This window comes from Patiria miniata, unplaced genomic scaffold (genome assembly GCF_015706575.1).
Source record: "Patiria miniata isolate m_02_andy unplaced genomic scaffold, ASM1570657v1 HiC_scaffold_4, whole genome shotgun sequence".
NCBI classification, from domain to species: Eukaryota; Metazoa; Echinodermata; class Asteroidea; order Valvatida; family Asterinidae; genus Patiria; species Patiria miniata.
Window position 1 is genome coordinate 1,087,583 of NW_024037071.1, and position 25,914 is coordinate 1,113,496.

General features: G+C 40.8%; 1 protein-coding gene across 1 annotated transcript; it reads right to left on the minus strand.

Annotated features, from left to right (window-relative positions):
• Window positions 1-602: 602 nt before the first annotated feature.
• LOC119739843 lies at window positions 603-23,026 on the minus strand. Its single transcript, XM_038214948.1, has 6 exons — window positions 22,891-23,026; window positions 12,777-12,842; window positions 9,137-9,222; window positions 8,255-8,387; window positions 5,879-6,050; window positions 603-5,077 (listed from the first exon to the last, which is right to left on the minus strand). The coding sequence occupies exons 1-6, from the start codon at window positions 22,991-22,993 to the stop codon at window positions 3,205-3,207; spliced, it is 2,433 nt and encodes an 810-aa protein (XP_038070876.1). The 5' UTR covers window positions 22,994-23,026; the 3' UTR covers window positions 603-3,204.
• Between the last annotated feature and the right edge of the window lie 2,888 nt (window positions 23,027-25,914).

The following is a 25,914-nucleotide window of genomic DNA, read 5'->3' on the forward strand; positions in this document are numbered from 1 at the left end:
ATCAAGATGAAGCACAAAATGAATTCATAGTGGGCAAATTATCAATACGCAAGACACGCACGGGCATTGTTATGTTAATGATCAATGCGTTAATAATTTAGCAATTGCAGTAATACTATATTGAATTTTATTATGTGATTCGTGCAAGTGAAATCAGAGATATAACATATCAGCGATTGTGTTCTGTTAACCACACATTAATACATTAAAAACGTACTATACATTATGCACTGCTCATGTCGCGCACGAGTGACAATGTGTTTTTTAAAAGAACTCCAGAATTTGATCAAAACATTGTCATTTTTTCCCAGGGATATACATGCACATAGGAAAAACTTTTTCCTAAAACCACATTAGTTCTTCACTATGAATGGTGTATTAAGTTGGGTGCGGATTTTTGAAAGAGTCACTCAAATTAAAAGAAAAAGAAAAAAAAAGGCCCTTGACAAGGGTCTTGCCAGGATCAAAACCTTTGGCCCTCAAATTATTATTTTTTTTTTAATTCTGATATGTTTTTAAAATACTTTGAAGCAGATGGCAAGGGGAAATATGAAACAAAGAAGATACATGTACATGTATATCACTTGAGGTACTTTCCCTCTCCCCCCCCCCCCCCCCACAAAAAGAGAAAGTAATTGAACGACACTCTGGACAGTTTGATTTATTTGATATTTCCCAGTGCCAATATTTCACCCAATGTTTTTCTTCATGCAGCCGGGACTAAGCTACATACACGTATCCTGGTATCATTTATCTGACAGTTATCCTTGTTTATGACACAATTTTTCCTTTTTGTTTTCAAAATTGTGTTTAACCACATGTACCCGTGACCACGTATTCTTGTGCATGACATACAGACATGGTATTACGCACATCCCCCTAATGTGAATAAAACCTAGCCGTTCCAGTGTGTGCAGGACAGTATTGTTACAGTGGCATACACATACGTGCGCGATCCAAACTTTTAAAATGTGTGTTTACATGTATTTACTCATACAGCGTTTCAATTTCAACACAAATCTACGGGTGAACATTAATTAGCACACTATCGCAAATTGCACTCTACTGTCCTATCAAAGTAGTCGGCAATTATTCATCAAAACAAACATTCAAAAAATATGCATTTACTGCACGTACACGTACCCTACACTTTCCATAAAATGTAAATTGAAGAATTGCAGAAGAGAAGTGAAATATATAATATACTAAACCTATATACTCTTTTGACAGGTGTCTACGTGTAAATATTGCACTAGTGAGTCATACCAACATATAGACTATTTCTTTGCTAAAACAAAAACAAAAACCAAAATTGAAAGATAATAAATATAACTGCCCCCTTAAGGCAAGCAAGCATAGAGTTTACTATTTTACACATTTCTTTTTAAACCAATACTTATTTTTTTTTTTACGAGGTAAACATTAATTCCAGTCAACACAAGACAAGTAAATTTCCACCTGAATAAAGTTTTGAAAAGTTAGGTCATAACAAAAGAGCAGCTCTTCAGACAACTCAGCCCTAGGTCCGTACTCGGATGAAAGCTGAAGAACGAGCTGTAGAACGGTTACGTGTACAGTACATGTATTGATGTATGGGCTTTGTTACTATACCTCCATACATATTCATGAGCGAGAGCTCAATTCTTATTGGTCCATTCACAATCATGTGTCATCCTGGTTTTGCTGGTGTATTGTAAAAGAACTTAACTTTTTGGAGGTTAAGCAAGATTTATTTTTTTGTGAGCCCGACAAATTTCTCAAAAGATTTTACGCGAGGTACGGTATGTACATACAGGGTACTGTGCTAATGGAGGGCCACTTATTTTCTAATTCAAGACAAAACAGAACACAATTAATTCATCTGTGAGTTGCAAGAGCTTTAGTTGTCTGAAAGTTGTCTTTTCTTTGACCCATACATGTAATGTAATTACTAATTCCCTCCTAAAATCAAATCTCACAAACTAACTAATATATTCTAACTAAAACAGAAACACAAGAAAGTTTAAAAGTATGAGAAAACAAGAAACTAGAAATACCCCCTAGGAAAAAAGGCGAATGGTATTAAAATGTAAAAGAAAAAAAACACTCCGTACATGTATTTGTGACATGTACATGTGTTAAAAGTCAACTTGAAATACAAAATGTGTAATTTTCAGTATCTGTTTTAATAATTCATTATTAAAAATTTTAAATAAAGGAGAAAAATGGAGAAAGTTCATAATCTTAAACTTATTTAAGTTTTAAGGATTGTAGCACACTACACTTGCTTAAAAACATGAAAGATTTGCCGTCAGCACCTTGGCTAAATACCGAGAGACTATTTTAACATGTTGACAAAATGAAAGTACAATTTGCTTGTGCCATGTACAAGTCCAACTGTTCAAGCTATTAAGATTCCTCTATACATTGTACATTGTATATATCTTATACAGGTGTAACCATAATATTACTACATATACATGTACATTTTTGTACGGCAAACTTCCTGTAACTGACATTGTGTACAGGCGCAAAAACACATGTTCATGTATGATGCATGTTTCGCACTTTCTGCAGAATTAAGCAACGGCATTGAAGCACGTACACATTGTGATGCAGCATTTAGGATTTACTCACACGATCTGACTGTAATTGTCACAGGGACTCTCTCAATGATCAAAAGCAAAAAGAAAAACTTGTCAAAGAAACTAATACAGTGGAACGTCGCTATACCGAACACTGCTATACCAAACATCGTCCTTGGATTCCGATTTTTGTGTACAAAACTACCCAAACATTATTGTTGTTAAAAAGTCAACAGAAGAGTGACAAGTTGCTATTATTTCCACAAGGAATATTAAAAACTCAAGCTCAATTAAAAACTGTGTAATTACATGATTCGATAGTCGGCACGTGTTCAAAGTCGTTTTGCTGTAACTACCAGGGCCGGCGGGTGTGCAGGTTGAAGTTCTGGGCACTACTTATTGAAAAGTGAGTACCGGAGTACTGACACCTTGAACGTGCTATACCGAACGATTGCTAAATTACAAACACTTTCTGTGGATACCGCGAAGTTCTTATAGCGGCGTTCCACTGTACAAATATTCTTCCTATTAACCCCCTTGGAGGCTTGGAGCAACGGACCTAACTTACTCTTCCGAAGTCTCAAAATGATATGAAATCTTATTCTCAATAAAATTTACCACACATGTAAATTAGTTGCCATTAATCCTGATCAGCCCTTGCTATTTTACTGGCACTGTGCGGTGGTTCACTGTCTGGCAGATGAGATCTCTTCTTTGACCCTTCACCTGACCCATAACCTCGGACCCCATCAGGCGATGCCGGCTCTTGTTTGACACTAGAGGTAGAGGGCCTCGCATCCAAGGCCTCTCTTATGCAGGATTCTAACTGATTGGACCTACTCTCACTCTTACCTGCGCCTCTCGAGGTTTGCGGTTGAGGCTCCCCACCGTAGAGGGAGTCATAAATCTGGGCTTCCACGAGACGATTGATGGCGTCACTCACCGAGGAATTCCGCATGCCCATCAGATCAGGCGCAGCGTACAGGACGGCTGGTGTTCCATTCAGCCCGTCCTTGAGGTGTGGATAGGCGGCGGCCTTGAAGGCAGGATGCACCGGCCAGCCGATCCACTGTTTGGACAGACCCAAGGAGTGAGAAGCCAAAGCAGCAGCATGCTGACCATCGAGTACGTAGCACTTATCGGTAAGCTCCGGGCTGATACCGAGACCCGGGGCTAGTAAGGTCTGGGCTAGGTAGGCCGTTGGCTGCTGATGCTGCTGCTGCTGCTGCTGCTGCTGTGGCCCAGCAAGACTCTGCTTGAGGAAACTGAAATTATTATGCATGGCTTGCTTCTCACTCATTGCACGCAACCTCTCAGCGAAGCTCTCAAATGGCCGGTGTACAGCACTGATTGCAGGCATCTGCTGTGTTTCCTGTTGGTAGACACTAGCAGACAGGCCTTGCGTGCTGGATGGCTCCCCTGGATCATACTCAGTCTTGATCTTCTGACTGCCGATCCGCTTGCCGAGACGTTTCAGGTGTCGTTCTTTCACCTTGTACTCTAGCGTAGAATGTGGAACGCCAAAGACGTTACCGGCACGGGTGACTGTCATCTCTCCTCTTTGGACTGCGTTGACTGCTTGCATTAGGCAGTCACGATCGTAACAGCGGTAACGACCCCGCTTTGGGCGTTTCCCTGACCCGTCTTGAGAGCAGCCTGATCTTTGAGATGACTGTGGAGAGGACGGCTTGCTAGAGGACAGGCCATAGCCTTGCTGCCAGCTTGGCAGGTCCACTCCATCTTGACTGTCCAACTTGTCATTCTTGTTCTCATCACTGTCTGAGTCTTGGTTATCTGAGCATGAGCTCATGGGCTTGTACAGGGGGATCTTTAGGTCCGGTAGAGCCTGTTGGCGTGGCTGCTTGATGGATGTCTTCAAGGCTTTGGGGTCGCAGCTGCCGTTTACCTTTGCACATGACTGCTCAGCACTGAGATGACAATGTATGAGTGCCTCTAAAAGGTGCTGCGGTAGCTTGGACTCGCTGTCTTCGTGTTGTCTAGTCTTGGTGATGTTCTCCTGGTGTAAGTGGTCCACATCCAGACCAGCAACCAGACTGAACCTGACGTAGGAGGCCACTAGATCCTGAAGTATCTCCTGACTGACACCACTCTCCAGGTCATCATCAAGGTGCTTAACGGGGATGGTGCGACTGACCAAAAAGCTGCGGAGCCGGGCAACGATATCTTCCCCTTCATCTTGGATAAGGAGTCTTCCGTTGGGCATCAACTTCCCGTCCGGACCAATCTCATCATCCAGGCCCCCCTTACCCCGGATGCCAAACTCTGCCACGTCTTGAGCATCCAATATGTCGTTGTCTTCCTCTACAACGAGGAAGCTATGTCGGTTGAGATGGTTGCGGATGGTTGAGCGAGGGATGCCAAACAACATGGCCGCACGTCGGGTGCCAACCTTGCCAGACCGGACCTCCTGAAGTGCTAGCTTCAGGTCATCTTGGGTGTAGGACGCCGAGCCGTACCCTTTGGTGGGGCGACCCATTTTGTTCTTGGATGGCCTGCAACAAGAAGTGGACAAACATTTCAGAGGTAAGTATTACCTGCTCAAACTTTTTTACTTAAAAAAGAACTGCCTTTCTTTTGTGGGAGTTGCTTTGAGGGCTTTGTCTGTTTTGTGTCAATAACTTAAATAGAGACTGGTGGTTTAATCCTTTGTTGATTTCAGTTACTATCTTGAGGAGTTAGTATTGATCCACAACTACATTCCTTGATATTACTGTAAAAAAAAAGAGATTTTAATTCAAGTTTTCTACCATGTGTAACTATTTAGCAAAATTTAAATCACGAAAAATACAACTCTACAGCTCAGGTTGATAATCGCAACAGTGTATAATCAGCCATATGCCTAGGCACTGATGATTTAAGCTTCAGTGTGCATGTATTAGGTTAAGGATCACAAGCAATTGGAATGTGTAAGGGCTTATACAGAAAATTGGCTAGTAAAGGTGTTACGATGTCAACAGCAACAAGGTAGTGGAAATTTGGTCTCACTTCTATAGCGGGTCATGGTTACAGGTCGGGGGGGGGGTCACTTTGAATCTTGCAGCTGGCTATATGCTGTGTCCTTGGGCAAGCCATTTAACACACGCTTGCCCCTCTCCGTCCAGGAGTGTAAATGGGTACCAACATTAGCTGGGGAGTAACTTGTGATGGACTTGCATCCCAACCAGTGGGAACAGACACAATTATTCTCAGTCTTTTCATGCTAAGAATACTAGAGTTAAACAACACGCTGATGAGTCATATTCGTCCGGGGGTGGACTCTACTTTTTAAAATCATAACATCAGAGATGACTTACCGATGAACAGTGACCGACGGGACTTTGAGCATGTGCTGCTTGTTTGAGGGGCCGAGCACTCCATCTGCGATGGCAGCCTCTCTATCCAGGTAACCCTGCCGGCTCAGATCCAGGGGCTGATTCTGCTCGCCGTCGGAGCCGTACTCCACCTCGTGAGTCTGGATATCATTCACTGTACAAAGTGACAGAAAAAAAGAATGAGAATTTAACCCCGCCCTTCGGAGCCATACTCTACCTCGCGAGTCTGGATATCGTTCGCTGTACAAAGTGTCAGAGAAAAGAATCAGAATTTAACCCCGCCCCGAAAAAAACACCTCTCAAGAAATGGACAGATACGTCGGAGCCGTATTCTACCTCGTGAGTCTGGATATCGTTTGCTGTATAAAGTGACAGAGAAAAGAATGAGAATTTAAACCCCACTCCAAAAAAGCACCTCGCAAGAAATGGACAGATAATCCTTCATCGCCCCTAACGTGGTGCATCCCCTAACATGGCACACTTTGATCTTTCTACTCAAGCACCTCGTTGGCACAGCAGTAGTGGCACCCAAAATTTCAGGAACATCCGGCCCGATTCTTTGCCCAAATTCTGGACACAAAATCTGTTCGACTTTCAGACTGAATTTTTGACAATAACGTTGTCGTGACTCCTGATGAGGTAATTGTTCCAAGAGCAATAATTTTGAAGCTCATCAACAAAGAGGCTTAGCAACAGGAAAGGTGGGGGAAAAGTGGAAAAGTGTTGGGGGGGCCTCTTTTGAAACAGATGCAAATCGAGGTTTGCATTTACACGTACATGTTCAAGTGACTATTCAATGGCTAAACTGCCCTATGTTTACTTCTTACTTCACTTTTCAACTGGTTGAGCCTTTCACCACTGCTGGTACATGTAATGTTACTGGGGAAACATAGCATGATGTTTGGTATTACTATAGGTTTTTCCGGCTATTTCAAAACGTTTATCTTTCAAATTCACCGTTTCTAATATTCAAATTCGTCCATCAACATCGATTTAGTGCATTTCCAATGTTTAATTCTTTCGTCTTTTGTCAGACAATTTCAAATTCAGTTCAAGCAAATTCAAACAATGAGCACAGGTTTTCGTCCCGGAGTATTCGATTTAGTCTCGTCTACGCCAAACCTTGCTATTCAGAAATCAAATTTGTCTAATTGATTTATATACGAATTCGATCTCTGAATGCTGCAATTCGGCAACAGCTTAGAAGAATTTGGTCTGTAATGACAAATATTCTCAACCCGGTGGCTAAAGAGGGTGACCAAACTTTAAAATTGAATGGTAAATGACTAAATTGGTTTTGTTAAGAGCGCGTGAACTTTTTCATGTACGAAATTGAATAATAGAGTTGGTGACTTTGAATTAAAAAGCTTTTACAAATAGCCGGAAAAACATATAGTATAAAGTTTCTTGAACTTTCCTTTTACTTTCTCAGAGCTCAAAATTTCCGGCAACTTTCTATAGTACCACTACCACGACCTTTTCAGCGTTTTTTTTTTTTTTGCCATTTGGCCTTGAAGCAAAATCACGTATTACACCACCAAAAAACAACCAAACAAACAAGTGCCTCAGACAGAGCATGCTTCAATATCACGGTTGACGTCCTGCACAACAAAACTCTTTGTATGCATTTCCACACCAAAATATTTACAGTTTAGGAGGCTTGTGAAAATAGCCATTGTTATTCACCGACAGTAAATAAACTCTTAGTCACGTAATCCAAAAAGGGCATTGGCACAGGTCTGCAAAACCAAAAAGGGCATTGACGCCTCACATCCAAACAAGGCATTGGCACCTGCACATCCAAACAGGGCATTGGCACCTGCACATCCAAACAGGGCATTGGCACTTGCACATCCAAACAGGGCATTGGCACCTGCACATCCAAACGGGGCACTGTCACCTGTTCACATCCAAACAGGGCATTGGCACCTGCACATCCAAACAAGGCATTGGCACCTGCACATCCAAACAGGGCATTGGCACCTGCACATCCAAACAGGGCATTGGCACCTGCACATCCAAACGGGGCACTGTCACCTGTTCACATCCAAACAGGGCATTGGCACCTGCACATGCAAACAGAGCATTGGCACCTTCACATGCAAACAAGAAATTGGCACATGCAAATCCAAAAAGAGCATTGGCACCTGCACATCCAAACAGGGCATTGGCACCTGCACATCCAAACAAGGCATTGGCACCTGCACATCCAAACAGGGCATTGGCACCTGCACATCCAAACAGGGCATTGGCACCTTCACATCCAAACAAGGCATTGGCACCTGCACATCCAAACAAGGCATTGGCACCTGCACATCCAAACAGGGCATTAGCACCTTCATCTCTACATGTACATACCTGATTTAGCCAGCCACTGTTCGGCCCGTAGTAGCCTCTGTTGATGGGACGTATGCTCTGGCCGGCCGGCTCGACCGTTGGTCAAGCCACACTCTAGCTTATCAATGTAGGCCTGGTGCTGTGCGATGGTATCCTGAACCAACAAAATACAGGGAAGGCTTATTAGTTAGGCTTAAACAGCGCCATGTTCAAACCAAGGTTCCCTAATCAAAAAGAGACAGATCTTGTATAAATGTGTACATTTGTTGCTAATTTCAAAGTCTACAGTGGAACGCCGCTATACTGAACACCGCTATACCGAAAAATAGGCTACACCGAACATCATCCTTGGCTCCCGGTTTTAATGTACAACACGTACCGAACATTGTTGCTGAAAAAAGTCAACATATTAACAAAAAATCGACCGGTTGTATTAAATGCCATTTGGGCCCTTTTAATTCCCGAACATCAAACCACCCATGGTTACATCGTGTTTGAATGTTGAAGAGCTATAAATGGCTATTATTTCCCCAAGGAATAAAAGAAAAACCACCCGTTGCCAAAGTTTCGTGACGACTAATCATGCGGCCGCGGGATGTGAGCAATGCCAGTTCACTATTGGTCAAAAGAGGGTACCCGTGGTTCAAAATCGCTATGCCGAACGATCCTTGTTACGAACACTTTCTGTGAATCCCGTGATGTTTGTTATAAGGGCGTTCCACTTTACCTATTTTTTCCCCCAGTCGGGGGAATTCTCTATTTTTTCCAGTCAGTGCGGTGGGAGTGTCACCCTTAGGTCTGTCTGGAGATATCACTTGATCTACATGTATGGTACATGTATACATTGTATACATTGTATACATTGTATACATGTGAATGGAGCACAGCTGATCTAATCCTTACCTCCACTGCCTGTTGTCTGGCCTGGCACAGAAGACACTTCTCTTCTCCCTTCCAATCCTCGCAGATTTGCTCTTCCTCCTCTTCATCTACAGGGCCAAACAAATAACACGATGACAAGCCAAGAAGATCATTGATTAAACCGACACCGACAGAAATACATGGGTAGCCATAGAGGGACATAGCAACTACATGTACATGTACACATACATAAATGCGTACGAACGACAAATTATATAAAAAATGAGGAACTATTCTGCATAAATTGTATCCATGGTTTATATGTTAAACCTCGCTGAATAGCTTCGGCCAACAAAGTCTACATGATACAGTAAATTACATGCATTACACGTATGGTAACAATAAACTTGTATATATGGGTCATTCCACCGGGTTGGGAAGCAGTGCATGTTACATCCATATATTTGGTTATATTATTAAAAGTATCAATGCATTCTAAACTAATGCTCAACATAATATTTGTCTTAGGGTGTTTCAATATTTGAGAAAGTTTGAAATCATTTGAAAGTACTTTGACAAAAATATGAGCAAAAATGTATTAATTCGGACGTAACATTGAAAAATTCTTTTTTGGCCATTTTTTACATGTATGTAAAATATTACCCAAACTGACATTGCATATTTACAACTGGACACCTAAACACCAAGAAAAGCTTTTGTTTTGGTTTAGTCAGGGTTCAAATGTATAGCAGAAACAATACCTCAAGTGTGGATGTAACGGTGTAAAAATCACTCAATGGAAGTGTGACATTTGGGTTTTACACCGTGTAAATGTTACGTCCACACAACCAAGCTATCATTTCTGCTCCATTTGATGCCTGACTACCGTAACAAAAGCTTTTCTCAATGTTTTGCATGTATAGTAAGAAATATGCAAAGTGAATTTGGGTAATGTTTCGCAGAAATTTAAAAAACAGGTACAAATGTCATATTTGGCCATAACACTGACATGGTGTCAATGTTACGTCCAAAATGACATTTTTTGCTCATATTTTTGGCAAAATACATTGAAATGGTTTCAATCTTTCTGCAGAAGTGAAACACCCAACAACAAATATTCAGTAGAGCAACTGCTAGCAAGGCATTCGTGCTTTTCATAATATGGTCATACATGTATGTCACACTTTGTTCCCCAACCCGGTGGAATGATATGATTTGATGTAACAAAAATTTGCAGCAAACTTTTCAAATTTGTAGCCTGACATTGCAGGTTCACCAGGCGCCAAGAATCAACCGGCCCTCACAATGTACATGTACATCGGTTGTGGTGATAGCGCAACAACAAAAAAATCACACAAATAACTCCATTAACCCTAACCTTCCCAACTCCACCAAAATCCATCCCCCTATTTGGGGGGATTTTGGCAGGGAAGTCAAGAGTACCAAGTCCATCACAATCCACCTATAGCAGTGGTGGATTCGTGGTGGTTTTCAACAGATTTGGCCCTGAAGCATTATGCGAAGCAGAGTCAGTGATGGATTTTGGCGGACTTGGTACCATTCTTAGTCAAACTCAATAGGGAGTTAGGGTTCATTTGCACTTATACACTGCGCCCATACATAATCACTACATTTGTAACGGTACTTCTGATATATTTCAGCATTGATGAACAATCGAATGTATAACATGTATAATGTATACTGGTACTTGTAGGTCAACTACACACATGTACACGTATAGATCTCGTCAGAGATACAGTTCAAGTACATGTATGCAGCAATAATCGCAATGAACCAAAAACAAAACCACTCTTGGTGGGAACAACAATCCTGCCAGGCTGTTTGGCCATTTTTCTACCCATGATATGCACATTTCCTTGAGACTTCATGGTCCAATTGATTGATGGTCCACACCGAGCAAAAAAACAGCACAATGCCGAACGAGTACCTTCTCCTGCAATTGACAGGCATGACAGGTCTGTTGGCAAAACACACGCCGACACAATTTCCTCCCCAAACGGGGGGAAATCCTAGATTTGGGCCAGGAAATTCGGTTTCGTTAATACAGAACTAGTGAGAACTGCGCTTGGGCAACCTGTAAACACTGGTCCCAAAAATAGGAAATTTGATCTTCAGGCACATCGGATGTGTCAAGTTTCGCTGAAGCTGATAGTGTGGACAATGTATGTGTACGTGTACCGGTACATGTACATGCCTGATTCAGGATTACTTTTGTAGGATATTTGAAAACAACTTAAAACCGTGGTTAATTATTAAACACGTTTTTAGGACATTTTATGCCAAAAGGGAAACTCACATGAACAGGTAATTCCATCAAGTACATGTGGGGTTTTGCTTTCAGGGGAATTCTTGGAACTCAGGCACCCATGGGGAATTTGTGGAATCCCCCCTCCCCTGGCCCTTTTAGGGTTAACCCTAACGCCCTACTGTCTTTTACAAAGTACTGGACCAAGTCCACCAACAACTAAGCTAACCAACAATCCATCAATCACACTGCTTCCAAAGCATCCTTTGCTTTATAGGCCTCCAGGCCCAAGTCCATCATACTCCATCAATCTTTAGTCAAACCAGGCCTGCAGGACCAAGTCCCCCCAAATCCAGCAAAATGGGGGATGGATTTTGATAAAGTCAGGGAGGTTAGGGTAGTACTACAACATACAGTACAAGCCTTAAAGTAATGTGTTGTCCATCGTGATGCAAACACTAGCCCCGCTACATCACACTCACAACCCTTAAAGGGAATAGACATCATTTGCTTTTGCTGTAATTTTCAGAAATGGATGGAAAATTGGGGGGTTGGAAATATATAGCAAATATAGTTACACTGACTTTTTTGAGGTTTTGGGTTCGAAAATGCTAGAAAAACCAAGAAAAACAATCATTTTCCTGTAGTCTGGTTCCCTGACTCCATTTAAGTAGAAACAGAGCAGTTTACATACATTGGGGAATTGTAAGGTCAGGGAACCAGTCTAGCTGGCTTGTACCCGTTCATAGGTGTGTAATCGATTACAAACAAATGTGATGGTCAATTGGGGCCAGTATTTGAAAAAAGCCATTTTTTTTTCCAACGCTGGTCGGCCGACCAGCGTTGGAAATTGATACAAAAATACCACTTTTCTTGAAAATGACAGTATACCAGATGCCATGATTTTACAGGATGCTTTACACTGTCATTCACTAACAGTCAAACAAGGTATTTCAAAATAATTTGGTAGTTTTATTTTTGGATGTTTGCAAATGTTGTATTTTCCCTTTAACAAAATGTAAGCATTTCATTCATTTGGCTATAATTGCAACTTGTGTGATTAACCTGAAGTTAGGTTGACGTAGATGTGGCACCATAGTCAGAAAGACAAAGTCGTTTCCAAACATTTATTAATCTAACCCCCTACCGGGGTAGTACTTCCTCAGGACTACCCTGCTAAATCCAACAGAGTCCAACCGGAGTTTCCTGCTCAATCCACTGTGCCTCATTTTCAGTTGTCTGCTGAATCCAACAGAGTCCAACAATGCGTTATAATGCGGTTCAGTTGCCTGCTGAATCCAACATTTTGCATGAGGAATGTACACAAGGGGTTAACTGCTCAATCCAACAGGCTCCATCGGGTATGTGACATAGTTGGATCCTGTTGGATTCAGCAGGGTTAGGGTTAAAAGTTACCTTTGAAGGGAGATATCTTCTTCACAAAGTCAAGGCCAAAGAGGCTCTCCACGACACATTCAAGACCTAAAGGGAATTGAAAGAAAAATTGACAACAGTTTAAAGCTTAAGTACAGATTTTTTTTTTCTACTACACATTCATACACTGTCACCAGGTCAAGGGCATACATGTATATTGCATCATTTTGTAAATATCACCCAAAACAAAAAAAATATAATACAAACTATACCCAGTTAATGTGTAACAGCTCTGTTCAATGTACCAGTACATGTACAAGTACATTGTTTGTTATTAACATATTTTCTTGGTGTTTCAGATACAATTTAAGACGAATCAGAACATGATCAGAATGAAGCAGCCAATTAATGTACATGTACATTGAACATGTACAGCAAATATGTGACCTGTTCTGTCAAAATCAGACTTTTATGGGCATAAGGTCGAAAATGATATTTTTACATATTGTTAACATATGTTCTTTTTCCTTTTAATAGGTGGTTTAATTTTTGAAACCGGTCATTCCTGGGCAGAGTTGTACATATGCTATTTTGAAGTTCACTGTGTCGAAAAGTAGAAAACGGAGAAAATGGCCACGAACATCACAAAACAGTTATCTTAACTGATCAAAATCATCAAAAATAGTATATGTAGAGTTCAAATTAGGGTTTCAAACTTTTATAATATATTTTAGACATGTTCAGGATAACATATATGCAAACATTTGAAAATCGATAAAAATCACCACCACAGCATTTTTTGGCCCTATCTCAATTTCAACCTCTGCCCAGAAGCGTCTGCTTTTGACAGAAAAGGTCACAGTCATGTGAACAGTACATTGCCAATGTACGGTACATATGGTTTTATAATGTGCAAGTAAATGTACAAGTACACTACATTTGTACATTGTATACATATGTATACATTGTATACATGTACCATAGTGCATGACAGTGTATACATTGTTCATGTCAATCACAGTACAAAATGATAGGATCATATTACAAACAATAAACATACACAATATACATTGTACTCAGCTACAACATACGTATAGATTTCATAAAATTAAGGCATTACATTGTACTTGAAGCATGACTGTCATTAAAACAAATTTGAACTTTCCATATTTTAAAACTCCATCAGTTTTACGTGTACATGTACATGCGCATGTACAATGTACATGTAGTTATATAAATGTCTGTACTTCCTGGAACGACAATCTTGTAATGGTTTACAACATGTACTTTTTTTTAATATAGATTAATAATTAACAAACTACATGTACATGAACATGTACTGTACATGAACCGTACAAGTAATTATCAGTTAAAAATGAATCTTGCATTTTTTTTTCTTTCTTTAATTAAAACACAAAACATTCAATTCCAAACTATTATGTCAAAATACATTGTAAATCTTCTTTATTTCATTCAAATGCAAGTCCTTCCAAACAATCAGAGATTATGCTACATGTATTTAAGTATAGTTTCAGCATCCAGATTTTTTTTTATAAAAAATTAAAATTAAACCACGGACATTGTACAACCAAAAATAATTAATACATGTCTCATGTGTGCCCTAAAGTGTGCCGATACGTCATAATGTCTACCAACTAAATAATATACAAATTGCACTCAGGTCTCACGTAATAATATTTAACAAATTATTTCAACTATCCATTGGATTCATTATGCTACATTGTACATGTAGTGGTACAAGTGCCATTCACTGTTTGTGCAGGCACTGACTAACAATAGCATAATAGCAGTAAAAGCCCCAAGGCACAGACATGATGTACATGTACAGGTGACACTGAACAAAGGATTTGGCCCCATATGGGTAAAATTAGGGCCACTGTCTCACAAAATTATGTTTCTGTTCTATCATGCCTTAAGGACAGAGTAGCAATTGCTCTTAATTATGGAGTGTGGACAATCGTAATTTTATTTAAAAAAAAAAAAATCTAGCATTATATAGAGCCTAAAGCTCAGATTTTACAAAATCTTGGCAAATCTTTAGGCTAGTACAATCTTTATTTCAAATCAAACAGACCATGTATACGTACAGTACATCTACATACGGTAGGCCTACGGGGCAAAATTTTGTTTTTAAACTTTGTTTGAATAAATTTAAAAACTGAACATTTTTCCCCCACTTTTAGTGAACTTTGATTATGTGAAACCTTTGCAATTTTAGCGTGCACGTTTTATTCAAAAATCTGAATTTGCTTCAGATAGTGGTCATTATGTACATGTACGTGTACATGTATACATGCACATGTAGTGCATGTACATTGTATACATGTACATTAAAACTCATGTTCATACATGTGTACCAAAATGTACCAATGTTTTTACAAATCAGATTGATTCTGACTGTTACTCAGCTTTGGAAATTCAAACGTGGACTCCAGTCACAATCAACAATGACTGAAATCTAGACCCGTAAGACTCATGCTGAATACTCAAAACTTGTTACATCCTCGGACTCTACCATGAGCAATGCGATTGTGCCAACTTTTGCAAATTTGCAAGCAATTTTCAAAACTGTAAAGCCACTTTATTTGCATATAATCACAAGAAATGTTGCCAGAATGACATACAATGTACAGAGCATTATTAAATTTCAATAACTTTGGCTATTTATTGAGTGAGCTTTTTGGTTAGGGCAGTGATTCTATGAATCTTAAGTCAGACTTTAATTTTACCTCCACATGTACACTACATGTACATTTGTACATGTGCACATAAATAAACTCATGGTCCCTATGTACGGTACATGTACAATCTATCTATTAATGTACGGTTCAATCACAACTTCAATGTGACTTGGGAATGAGATAGACACTCACACTGGATAGACTTTGTCTTTGAACTCAGACCTTGGCCTTGGACTTAGACTGAGACCAGGGTGAGGGTAAGGTCAGAGCCAAATTCTGCTAAATGCACATCAAAAATCTGTCAGATTTATCAAACATCTGCCAAATTCCCCCAAATTACTCGAAATACACTATAAACACTTAAAATCAAAAGCAGATTGGTAGTATTGCCTTAATTAAGATTCAAATTACATAATAAACAATCTAGTCACATAAACATGTGAAATTATTGGTAAATTTCGGGTACAAAAAAACGCGGATCCGACCACAACGAAGTCCGTTTCCCAGTGAACCTCAGCACCTAGACCAGCCAACCTGTCCCCATTATCAAGGGTTTGTTTGAAAGGATTGAAGCTTTTTTTTATACAAATACACATTTTTTTGTTCAAATTTGCTGTTTTTCTCTCAAATAACCATTTTTGCAGAATTCTGCCAGAAATCTGCCAGAAAAATCCATTCTGTCAAATTTTCTGTCAAACTCGTTATTTGACAAAAATTCTGTCAAAGTTAGCCGAAAATCGGCTAAAACGGTCACCCTGACTGAGACTTGAGGTTTGATGTCTTGAATGCAGTTTACAGTGTACCTTCCTCCATGATCTCAGTGAAAAGCAACCCAGCTATAGTTGATGAAAATGAGCCTTGAGGATCTGTGGGCCAGCTAATGTCCCTTCCCTCATCCACACTAAAACACACATGTACATGTATACAAATGTATTTTACCAAGGTCAACTACACCATTCCAACCGTCCAAGGAATTCAATAGCTTTGTTAGCCTTTATGACCATGCGGTCTGATCGCCTTCAATGGAGAAAACACACACACCGAGGCAGTTCCGGTAAAACTATTAAAACTGACATTTTTCGAATAATTTAGCATTTGACAAGTTGAACATACAGGAAAATGAACAAATTTTATGTACAACTTCACAAGCAATGGTCCCTATACAAGTACATTTCTGCAAACTTTGTGTATTTCTTTTCTAACAAATGAAATGACATAATGAACATGAAACAAAAAAGTGAGAAAATAGATCAATGGTTCACAGATCTACTAAGATGCGTTAATTAACAATTTCTTTCAATGTCTTTGGCCGGCTGTCTGCAAATTTATTCATACACGTCATTATATCCTAAAACTTAAAGGGAAGATACAACATTTGCAAACATCAAAAAACGAAATGATCAAATTATCATGAAATACTTTACTGGATTGTTAGGAATGACAGTCTAAAGCATCCTGTAAAATTGCGGCTCCTGGTGTGCTGACATTTTTAAGAAAAACTGTATTTTTCCAACGCTGGTCGGCCGACCAGCGTTGGAGAAAATTGGCTTTTTTTCAAAAACTGTTCTTAATTTTTCATATTTAGTTATTCTGACTTTTCTTTGCAATTGATTACACACCTGTGAAGGGGTAAAAGCCTGCTAGACTTATTCTCTGAGCCTACAATTCCCCAAGTGTATTAATCGCTCTGTTTCATTTTAAGTGGGGTCAGGGAACCAGACTACAAGAACATGATAGGTTTTCATGGTTTTTCCAGCGTCTACAAGCCCAAAACGTGAAACAAGTCAGTTTAACAATATTTTCTATAACATACTAATCCTCCAAATCCATTTATTTCTGAAAATTACAGCAAAAGCAAATGTTGTACATTCCCTTCAAGACGCCCGTTTTGCAATTTTCTTTTTTGGAAAATATGCGTTCCAAGGTTCCAGCGAATCTAAGCCCTCCACATACTAATGAGGAATTTTGCAGGCCAACACGTTTGGGTGTAATAATGAGGGAAGGTCAATAGCAGACATCATTCCCTTGGCCGCCGCCGACCTTGGCGCACTGAGAGCCAGTTCAGATCAGGGTACACTGTGTGTGTATGATTTGTACATACACCGAGATGTGGCACCATCTACATGTACATGAATGTCCCAACGATTACATCAATAATGTTAATTTCAGGATGTAGATGTACACTGTACGCTGTACATACATACTAGTGTTAACATCACTGATTTGGGTACAGGTACGGTAGGCCTATGGGTGGGGCAAGATCTTTTAAAATTGAAAGGCACAATCACAAGATTCAACACTATCTATCTGACACACCAGTACAAATATAAAGAGACAATTACCTTGTGCACATTGACAATTAAAACAGGTTTTCTGATAGTGAACAATTTAAAAAGGAAAAAAAAGAAAAAAAAGGGAATGAGTGCTGAAGTGAAGAGGTTTTCATTAGTACTAGAATTGTTATGCAGATTAACCCTTACTCTCTGAGGGTAGTTTACTGCATGTCAGTTGGTTATGCCAATGCCCTCCAGCTGCAGTTATTTGGCAGATAACAAGTCTTAACAGTGAAGGCTCCAATTGGCAGGAGTTGGAGGCCCTGGAGGGTGCCTGATACTGACCAGCTGGGGGCACTCACTTTGTTATCAGAGGACTCTCATTGTTCTCTGTGGCATGTATTGGAGTGCCTGTCCAGTTACCCTTGAAATGACATGGCAGATATTGGAGGGCCATGCAAAAAACATAGGAGATTTTCTTGAGGCACATATTGGCATGCGTTGGAGGGTCTAGTAGGGTAAGGGTTAAATGCCTAAATTCCAATAAGAAACTTACACTTCATATTTGTTTTTATGTACAACATGAAGTACATGAATGTACAAATTACAATATCACATACACACTCACTGTGTACATGTTTTATGTATCCAACGTTAAATTCAATATGCACAGTGTGGGAAAAAAAAAGAGCAATAACTGGCAAATTGGATAAAAAAAAACAGCATCTGAAAGGAAATTTAGCGGATAGCATGGCTGATTAACCTATGGTAACATGCATTGTCAGCCTGCTTATTACTTGGGTCACTATTGGTCAAGACCCCCATTGGTTTGTACACAGTAGGCCAGGAGGTGAGGAAGAAAATTTTGACCATTGGTGACCTCTTAAGCAAAGGGAGGGTTAAAGAATAAACAAGTACATTTACAGTTACCTAGAAATAAAGAGAAAAAAACTTCCCCAATTAGTTTTAGTTTCTAAAATAGCCATTCATAGTAATCAACTCAAGCCAAAACAATATTTTTTGGTAAAATCCCCTTGAGTTTTTCGGTATCCTGCCAACTGTATTTTCACATTCACTTCTTCCTGTTTCCCAGTTGAGTTGTCTTTTGTGTCATCTTCAGGAAGTTTTGTTCCCATACTTGTAGCACACAGTGTCTTGTAATACTTGTGATGTCGGTACTGCACACTGACCCTAACCTTCCCAAATTCTCCACAATCCTCTTTGCAAAATGGAGGATTCTGTAGGATTGAGGCTAAACATGTATGGCAAAAAAATGTGTGGCTGATTTTGGAGGATGCGCTGTGTCAAGGTTTTAGGCCGGACCTTGTGTTGTTTGTGCTCAGTAGGCCTAATGCTCAGCCGTGCATACATTTGGGCCTAGATTATACTGGAAAATCCCCGGCACTGCTCCAGGATGTCACTGGCTCTGCCTCAATATGTGGACAACAATTGCTAGAGGATTTTGCAGGATTGAGGCAGTGGTCACTCCTCCAAGGACCACATTCAAGAAATAACGGAGGGATTTTGCAGGAATTGAGGCTGTATGCAATTTCTACAGAGAGGCAGTTGTGGGATTTTGCAGGATTGACATGATTGAGGTTGCGTCCTAATAAAAATGCCTAGGAAGTTAGGGTTAAAGGGAAGATACAACATTTGCAAGCATCACAAAACGAAATTATCAAATTATCACCAAATACCTCACTGGATTGTGAGGGAATGACAGTCTAAAGCATCCTGTAAAATCGCGGCTCCTGGTGTGCTGACATTTTCAAGAAAAATGTGTATTTTTCCAACGCTGGTCGGCCGACCAGCATTGGAGAAAACTGGCTTTTTTTCAAAAACTGCTCCGAATTTTCATAATTAGTTATTGCAATTGATTACACACATGTGAAGGGGTACAAGTCTGCCAGACTGATTCTCTGACCTTACAATTCCCCAAAGTCTATAAATTGCTCCGTTTCATCTTAAGTGGGGTCAGGGAACGAGACTGCAAGGACATGATTGGTTTTCTTGGTTTTTCCAGCATCTACAAGCCCAAAACGTGAAAAAAAGTCATTTTAACAATATTTGCTATAGCATGCTAATCCTCCAAATCCATTTATTTCTGAAAATTGCAGCAAAAGCAAATGTTGTACATTCCCTTTAACAATACCATGTACTGAGGACCACCAAGCGTTTAACCTCAAAACAGGCCACTTCCCTGTAGTCTTGGTACCTAAAGACCGGAATTGAATAATTTATTCCTCTATTTTGCAGCCAGTCCCGTGACAAATGCGGTAAATTTGCCGCACCAGTGGAGGTCTCTATCAACAAGATGAATACAATCCAGTCTGGGCAATATTGGCAGTGCTACCCGAAAAAAATTCCAAGCATACATGTACGTACATGTACCTCATGCGCGTGCATATATTAGCTTGAATACAGCGAGCATGAGATATGCTCAGAATTTCCTGGGTAGCGCTGCCAATATTGCCAAGACTGCATTTGATTCATCTTGTTGATATAGCAACATCGTTTGTCACGGACCAGCTGTACATGTACTTGAGGGGGAATAATATGCGAATCCAGTCTCGGACCCAGACTCCTCTCAAGGTGGATGTCCATATATTGAAGCGTTGGGATCCTGCGTAGAGATGGGGCCGTATCATAAGTCCGACGCCTCATACAGGTCCGACGCCTCATAATTCCGGAATTTCGGACTTATGAGGCGTCGGACTTATGAGGCATAACATTTATTTATTCCGCCTCATAGGTCCGACGTCTCATAAGTCCGACGCCTCATAAGTCCGACAACTGAAAAACGAGGCGTTTAATTTGGGACTTACGAAGCGTCGGAGCTATGAGGCGTCGGACCTATGAGGCGTCGGACCTATGAGGCGTCGGACTTATGAGCGGACCCCGTAGAGATCGTCCCTCCACATGTCAGTCAATATCAGTTATTACTAATATACATGTACTGTACAAACTACAATGCACATGAACATGGACAGCTCATGTATCCCTTAATCTTTCTTGAAGAAACAAGTTGAACTTAAACTACATGTATCAAGTTTCTATTTTGAGCGTCTGGGGAATGTGTTTCCTTCCTCAGGGAATTTAACTTTCCAGTATAGATGATAATCTCACTCTGAACAGGACGTTTACTCATGGAAATAAAGCCATTTTTTCCCATTGGCACTTTGTAACTTTCAGGACTCAACGTCACAACAGCACAAAATGAACCTGTTTCAATCAACTAGGCTGCAGTGTGTCAAGCAGGCATGGCAGTGGTAATGGAAGATTCCTGCAAACTCTTTTCCATTTTATAGAAAAAACTGTATCACATGTACGCGAAAAACGTCCATAATCAAATGTAGTTTGTACATGCACATACATGTACAGTTACCGGTACATATTAACCCTCCTGCTGTTTGAACAGTCACAGACAGTCAAAAAATAAATCCTCTTCCCTGCCATGCCCTTTACACAGGCTAGTCAATAACAGTCAGATGATATTTCAAGCAAGCACTCTGACTAGTCGAAGTCAGTCAACAGGCAAGTGGTAGGCACAGCTGGCTTATCGATCGCCTACAAGTCAAAGCAAATTGGAAACCATTTTGAAACCAACCATTAAACAATCAGGCCTTCAACTTTTTGTTGTGACACAAGCTACATGTACAGACAACATAGATTTCATTATTGCAAAACTTTTTTTATTTCAAAAGATACTATTCTCAATAACAAAAGACACCCAAAAAAATGATTTAGTTGCATAAAAAAAATATACTACTTAGGCATATTTCCACATGCACATATTTCCACATTAGAGACTGAGGCGATCTTATTTTTGCGATCGTCAATCCCGTCTGCATAGCGCAGTACACATCACTGTCGGCCTCGTGCGCAGCACTGGTTTTTCCTCGGGTTTCCCCCATTCCATTCAGCATTTACCAAGTGCTGCTTCTATCGCTTGATCTGATTGGTCCTTTGATTGTGGCACTCACCGAGTAAACCAATGCAAACTTTCATCTCAAGTTCCAGTATGCATTTCTGCACGCATTGTCTTTAATTTTTTTCATGATCGAGTTGAGTATTTCCAATCGATATTGTCACTTAATATTTTACTGATTTGCCAGAAACTGTTGGATGGATCACATTAAGAACATTTTTGTTGCATGTTTTTCATGTTAATTTTGATTGAATGGGATCTGATAGTGCCTTTTATAGTGGTTTACTATCTGCAGTTTAGTTGTCGTGTCGGACGCGCTGTCATGTTCTAGCATCGTAACACAGCACGCAGCGGCATCCACCACCGCCACTAAAATAATGAATAACGAAAAATGAACAAAAGCCTCCCGATATTTTACCTGGAAAATTTTTGGACGCAAATCTAAAACGTGCTCCTTGGGTGTGTTCAAAGCCCATACTGTCGTACGGCGCGGCGCGGATCAGAGCACGTATTATTACACGAAACAGTCGTTGATAAAGCGCGACTTGTTTTTCTTCGCGATCGAGCAACGACGGTGACGTCACGTCAGACGCCCTCATTGACAAGCTAATTCAAGAACTGAGCCTCCATGCAAACACATTGAACTGTAAGTTTTCAGACTATTTTGCTGTTTTTTCCCAAAATGTTCGCTGTTTGAGAACAATATAAGGGGTCTCATGGAATGTCAAGAATGTATAGATCAATCCAGGATAACTGTCTCTCTCATTTGTAATCTCTTTACCGGTTTTTGGGGGTCTTTTTGTCCTCGCGTGGGTTTGTGACTATGCTACTGTGATGGTGCTACCAAAGTATGGCGAATCGGTGGAGCGTTGGTATGGAGGGGTACCCGTAATTCAACGCTCCACTCAGTAGAGCTAGAGTTGCCCAAGGTACGAGATGACCTGTTACCGTAAGACCAATGTTAAAAGAGAGCCAACAGGTCAAGCCCTGTTTGTAGGGCAATTTCATGTACATACATGTACATGTATGCATGGTACATGCATGCATGTACTGTAGGTTTACGGTTACGTACATGTAGGCCTAGGGCTACATTGTAATTATTTTGTACTCCGGGTTGAATACACTACACAGTGTGCGTTCGATACAGCACAGAGTGCACGAAAACAACACAATTAAAACCAAAAATGAATCACATCCCTCAAATTCTAAACAATATATCAACTCACAAATACACCATGAAGTCCATAGCTTACCAATGTATGCAATGAGGTTTTTGCGGCCCCTTTCCAATTCTTTCCTCAGCTGTTTTCGTTCATTGCCGCAGCGATTCGTTCCGCAAGGAGTCGCTGCTGCCATCTTGTGTACCAACGTGACGTCATCGACGTTTCCGATCGATCGAGTATTGTGCGTGAAATATAACAGGATGAAAAGTTTTTTGCGCAGATGACGCTATCAGGATGGAAATGATGATAATTATTTTGTGTACATGCGCAGACGATCGAGTATCATTCTCATCACTTAATGATTTCTTTACAGTTTCATTTGGTTTCTGGCTCGTATTTCATGTACATAAAAACATGTAGGGGTAGGAGGGGACTGAGGAAAACGATCATTACCCTGCAGAGATATACGGCCAGTCGACCATGATCGCGCCGTACCGTGCGGAGGGCGCTATAGTCCGTGGGACGAGGCCTTTTTATCGCATATCGCTTGCCACGCGATCCACAGTTTGTTCGGGAATGAGAAAATCTGGGATGAATTCTACACATAGAGTTATATTATAAAATAACTCTATTATTCTACATGAGAAACAACATAAGAAACAACGCCCTCTATTGACATTTTCAGGTCTCACGCTCGAACGGCGGGAACACGACCCACGAACACTGCACTCAGAACAGGATCTTACACTACCTATCCGTCGGGCTTTGCAAGAATGATATACCCGTGTTAAGAACAAGACCGGCCCGAACTCGGCCAATGAGTGCTTGCTAGATGATAGGCTACTTCTTTCATATTAGATTCTAGTTTTTTTTGTAATTTCTCATCGGGATGCCAAAATAGCCTACCCAGTGTAGTGTCAGGCCTATGGGCGTCGCCAGGATTTTTTTCGGGGGGGGGGCGCAAAGCAAAACTGTTTCATTATATTCTCAATTTTATCAAATTTCCGAGCGTGAGCAGGGGAGCATTTTCCCTACCCCCCACGCCACCCATCAAATTAACAGCAATATGGCTTCGCACACCTCTTTTTTTCGTTTTCCGGGGGGGGGGGGGCAAGCGCCCCCACCCCCCCCCCCCCCCCCACCCCCACCCCCACCCCTCGCGACGCCCATGGTCAGGCCTTCTTTGTGAGTTCAAACAAACTTAAAACACTCGGGTGGGAATCTCACCCACACGATCCTGTTTTGAAAAATACGCCAGTAAATTGAAGGGTAAAACAAAATATATTGGCATTTATTATGAAGCCCGGGAAGGGACAGGGTGGAATTTTTTTTGGCATTTGCTAATTCGTTCGCACGAATTACTAATTCGTTCGCACGAATTGCTAATTCGTTCCCACGAATTGCTATTTCGTTCGCACGAATTCCTAATTCGTTCGCACGAATTACTAATTCGTTCGCACGAATTCCTAATTCGTTCCCACGAACTTGCTATTTCGTTCGCACGAATTCCTAATTCGTTCGCACGAATTACTAATTCGTGGGAACGAATTAGTAATTCGTGGGAACGAATTAGTAATTCGTGGGAACGAATTAGGAATTCGTGGGAACGAATTAGTAATTCGTTCGCACGAATTAGTAATTCGTTCGCACGAATTAGTAATTCGTTCGCACGAATTAGTAATTCGTGCGCACGAATTAGTAATTCGTGCGAACGAATTAGCAAATGCCAAAACAAAATTCCACCCTGTCCCTTCCCGGGCTTCATAACTTAGCCTCGATCAGGCCGACCTATTTACTCTCATTCATTGCGCAGCACAAGCAGCATGCACCATTAAGGCAGCACAAGCTCAACGGTAGTCTATAAAACTGTGGTTCGTGATAAAGTTTGTATCTTTCTCGTTTATGCGATCGGGAGGGAGAGTGTTGTTTGAATGTTTGGGTGGAGTGATCGAAATAAGGTTGTGACATTACTTAAGAAAGGCTTTAGCGATACTATAACACCCGTTTGCTGTCTTTAATTCTTTGGACCGAGTTTGACAACTTTGTGCCGAATCTACCGACAAAGATCGAAGAAATCTGAACTCGACGGTGAGGGTCGTGGGCGAGTGGTTCTCCAGCGGCACTGTTAATCTTGTCTGCAGTTATGGCTTAAATATGGCTGCTTCCGTCAATTTGGGACCGACAGGAAGATTCTACTACAAGATGACCCGTATATCCTCTTCGGGCATTTTCTTGTTACTTGTCACTACTCTATTCATGACGACATCGGTAACTGTTTCTGCCCTAGGTAAGTGAGTCGCACGAACGCAGCAAATAAACAGTTTAGCTAATTGCTAGGTTCACACATTCCCGCGTCACTGCCACGAACACCCATGCAGATCTATCCCGAACACGCGCGGATCCAGATGGGGGCACACCCGGCCCGTGCCCCCCCTTTTTGCAACTGTTTTTTTTTTTTTTTTTTTTTTTAACGAGTCATCTTAGGGCGGGCGCGCATTAAATACATCCCTTTGAGAACATGGCTATCTTTTTCCTTTTTGAGGAGTCATTATGGCGGGCGGACGGGCGGTCATCAAATCAATCGCTTGGAACATAACTATTATACATAATTATCAACAAAAATATACAATGTATAAGTTTTGAAGGTCGCCTGTCAATCATTGTCTCAAAATTTCTTTCAAAGCAAGAATATATTTTTATAAGACACTTTTTTATTTCCCGGCTGGACTAGGGGCACATTTAATACAGCACTTGCATTTAATGCTTCATGTCAAAATGTATTCCAAAATATATTCTAGAGTAGAACCAAGGGCAGATCCGGGGGGGGGGGGGGGGTAAGGGGGCCATGCCCCCCCCCCCAAAAAAAACGAAACCAATTTTTTTGTTTTATGTGACATCGCAATAAAGGCAGGCAATGAGAACACCACCATCTTTTCCTCAATAAAACAGTGGTTAAAGTGGTCAGAAATTGCCTCAGATCGCACCACAGAGTATCTAGAATCCAAAAAATTTTCGGGGCCCTTAAGCGGGCCCCGAACCCCACGCCGTAATTTTTTTGACCCACTTTTTGGGGGGACAAAAACTTTTTTTGGGGGGGGGGGACCAAAAATTTGT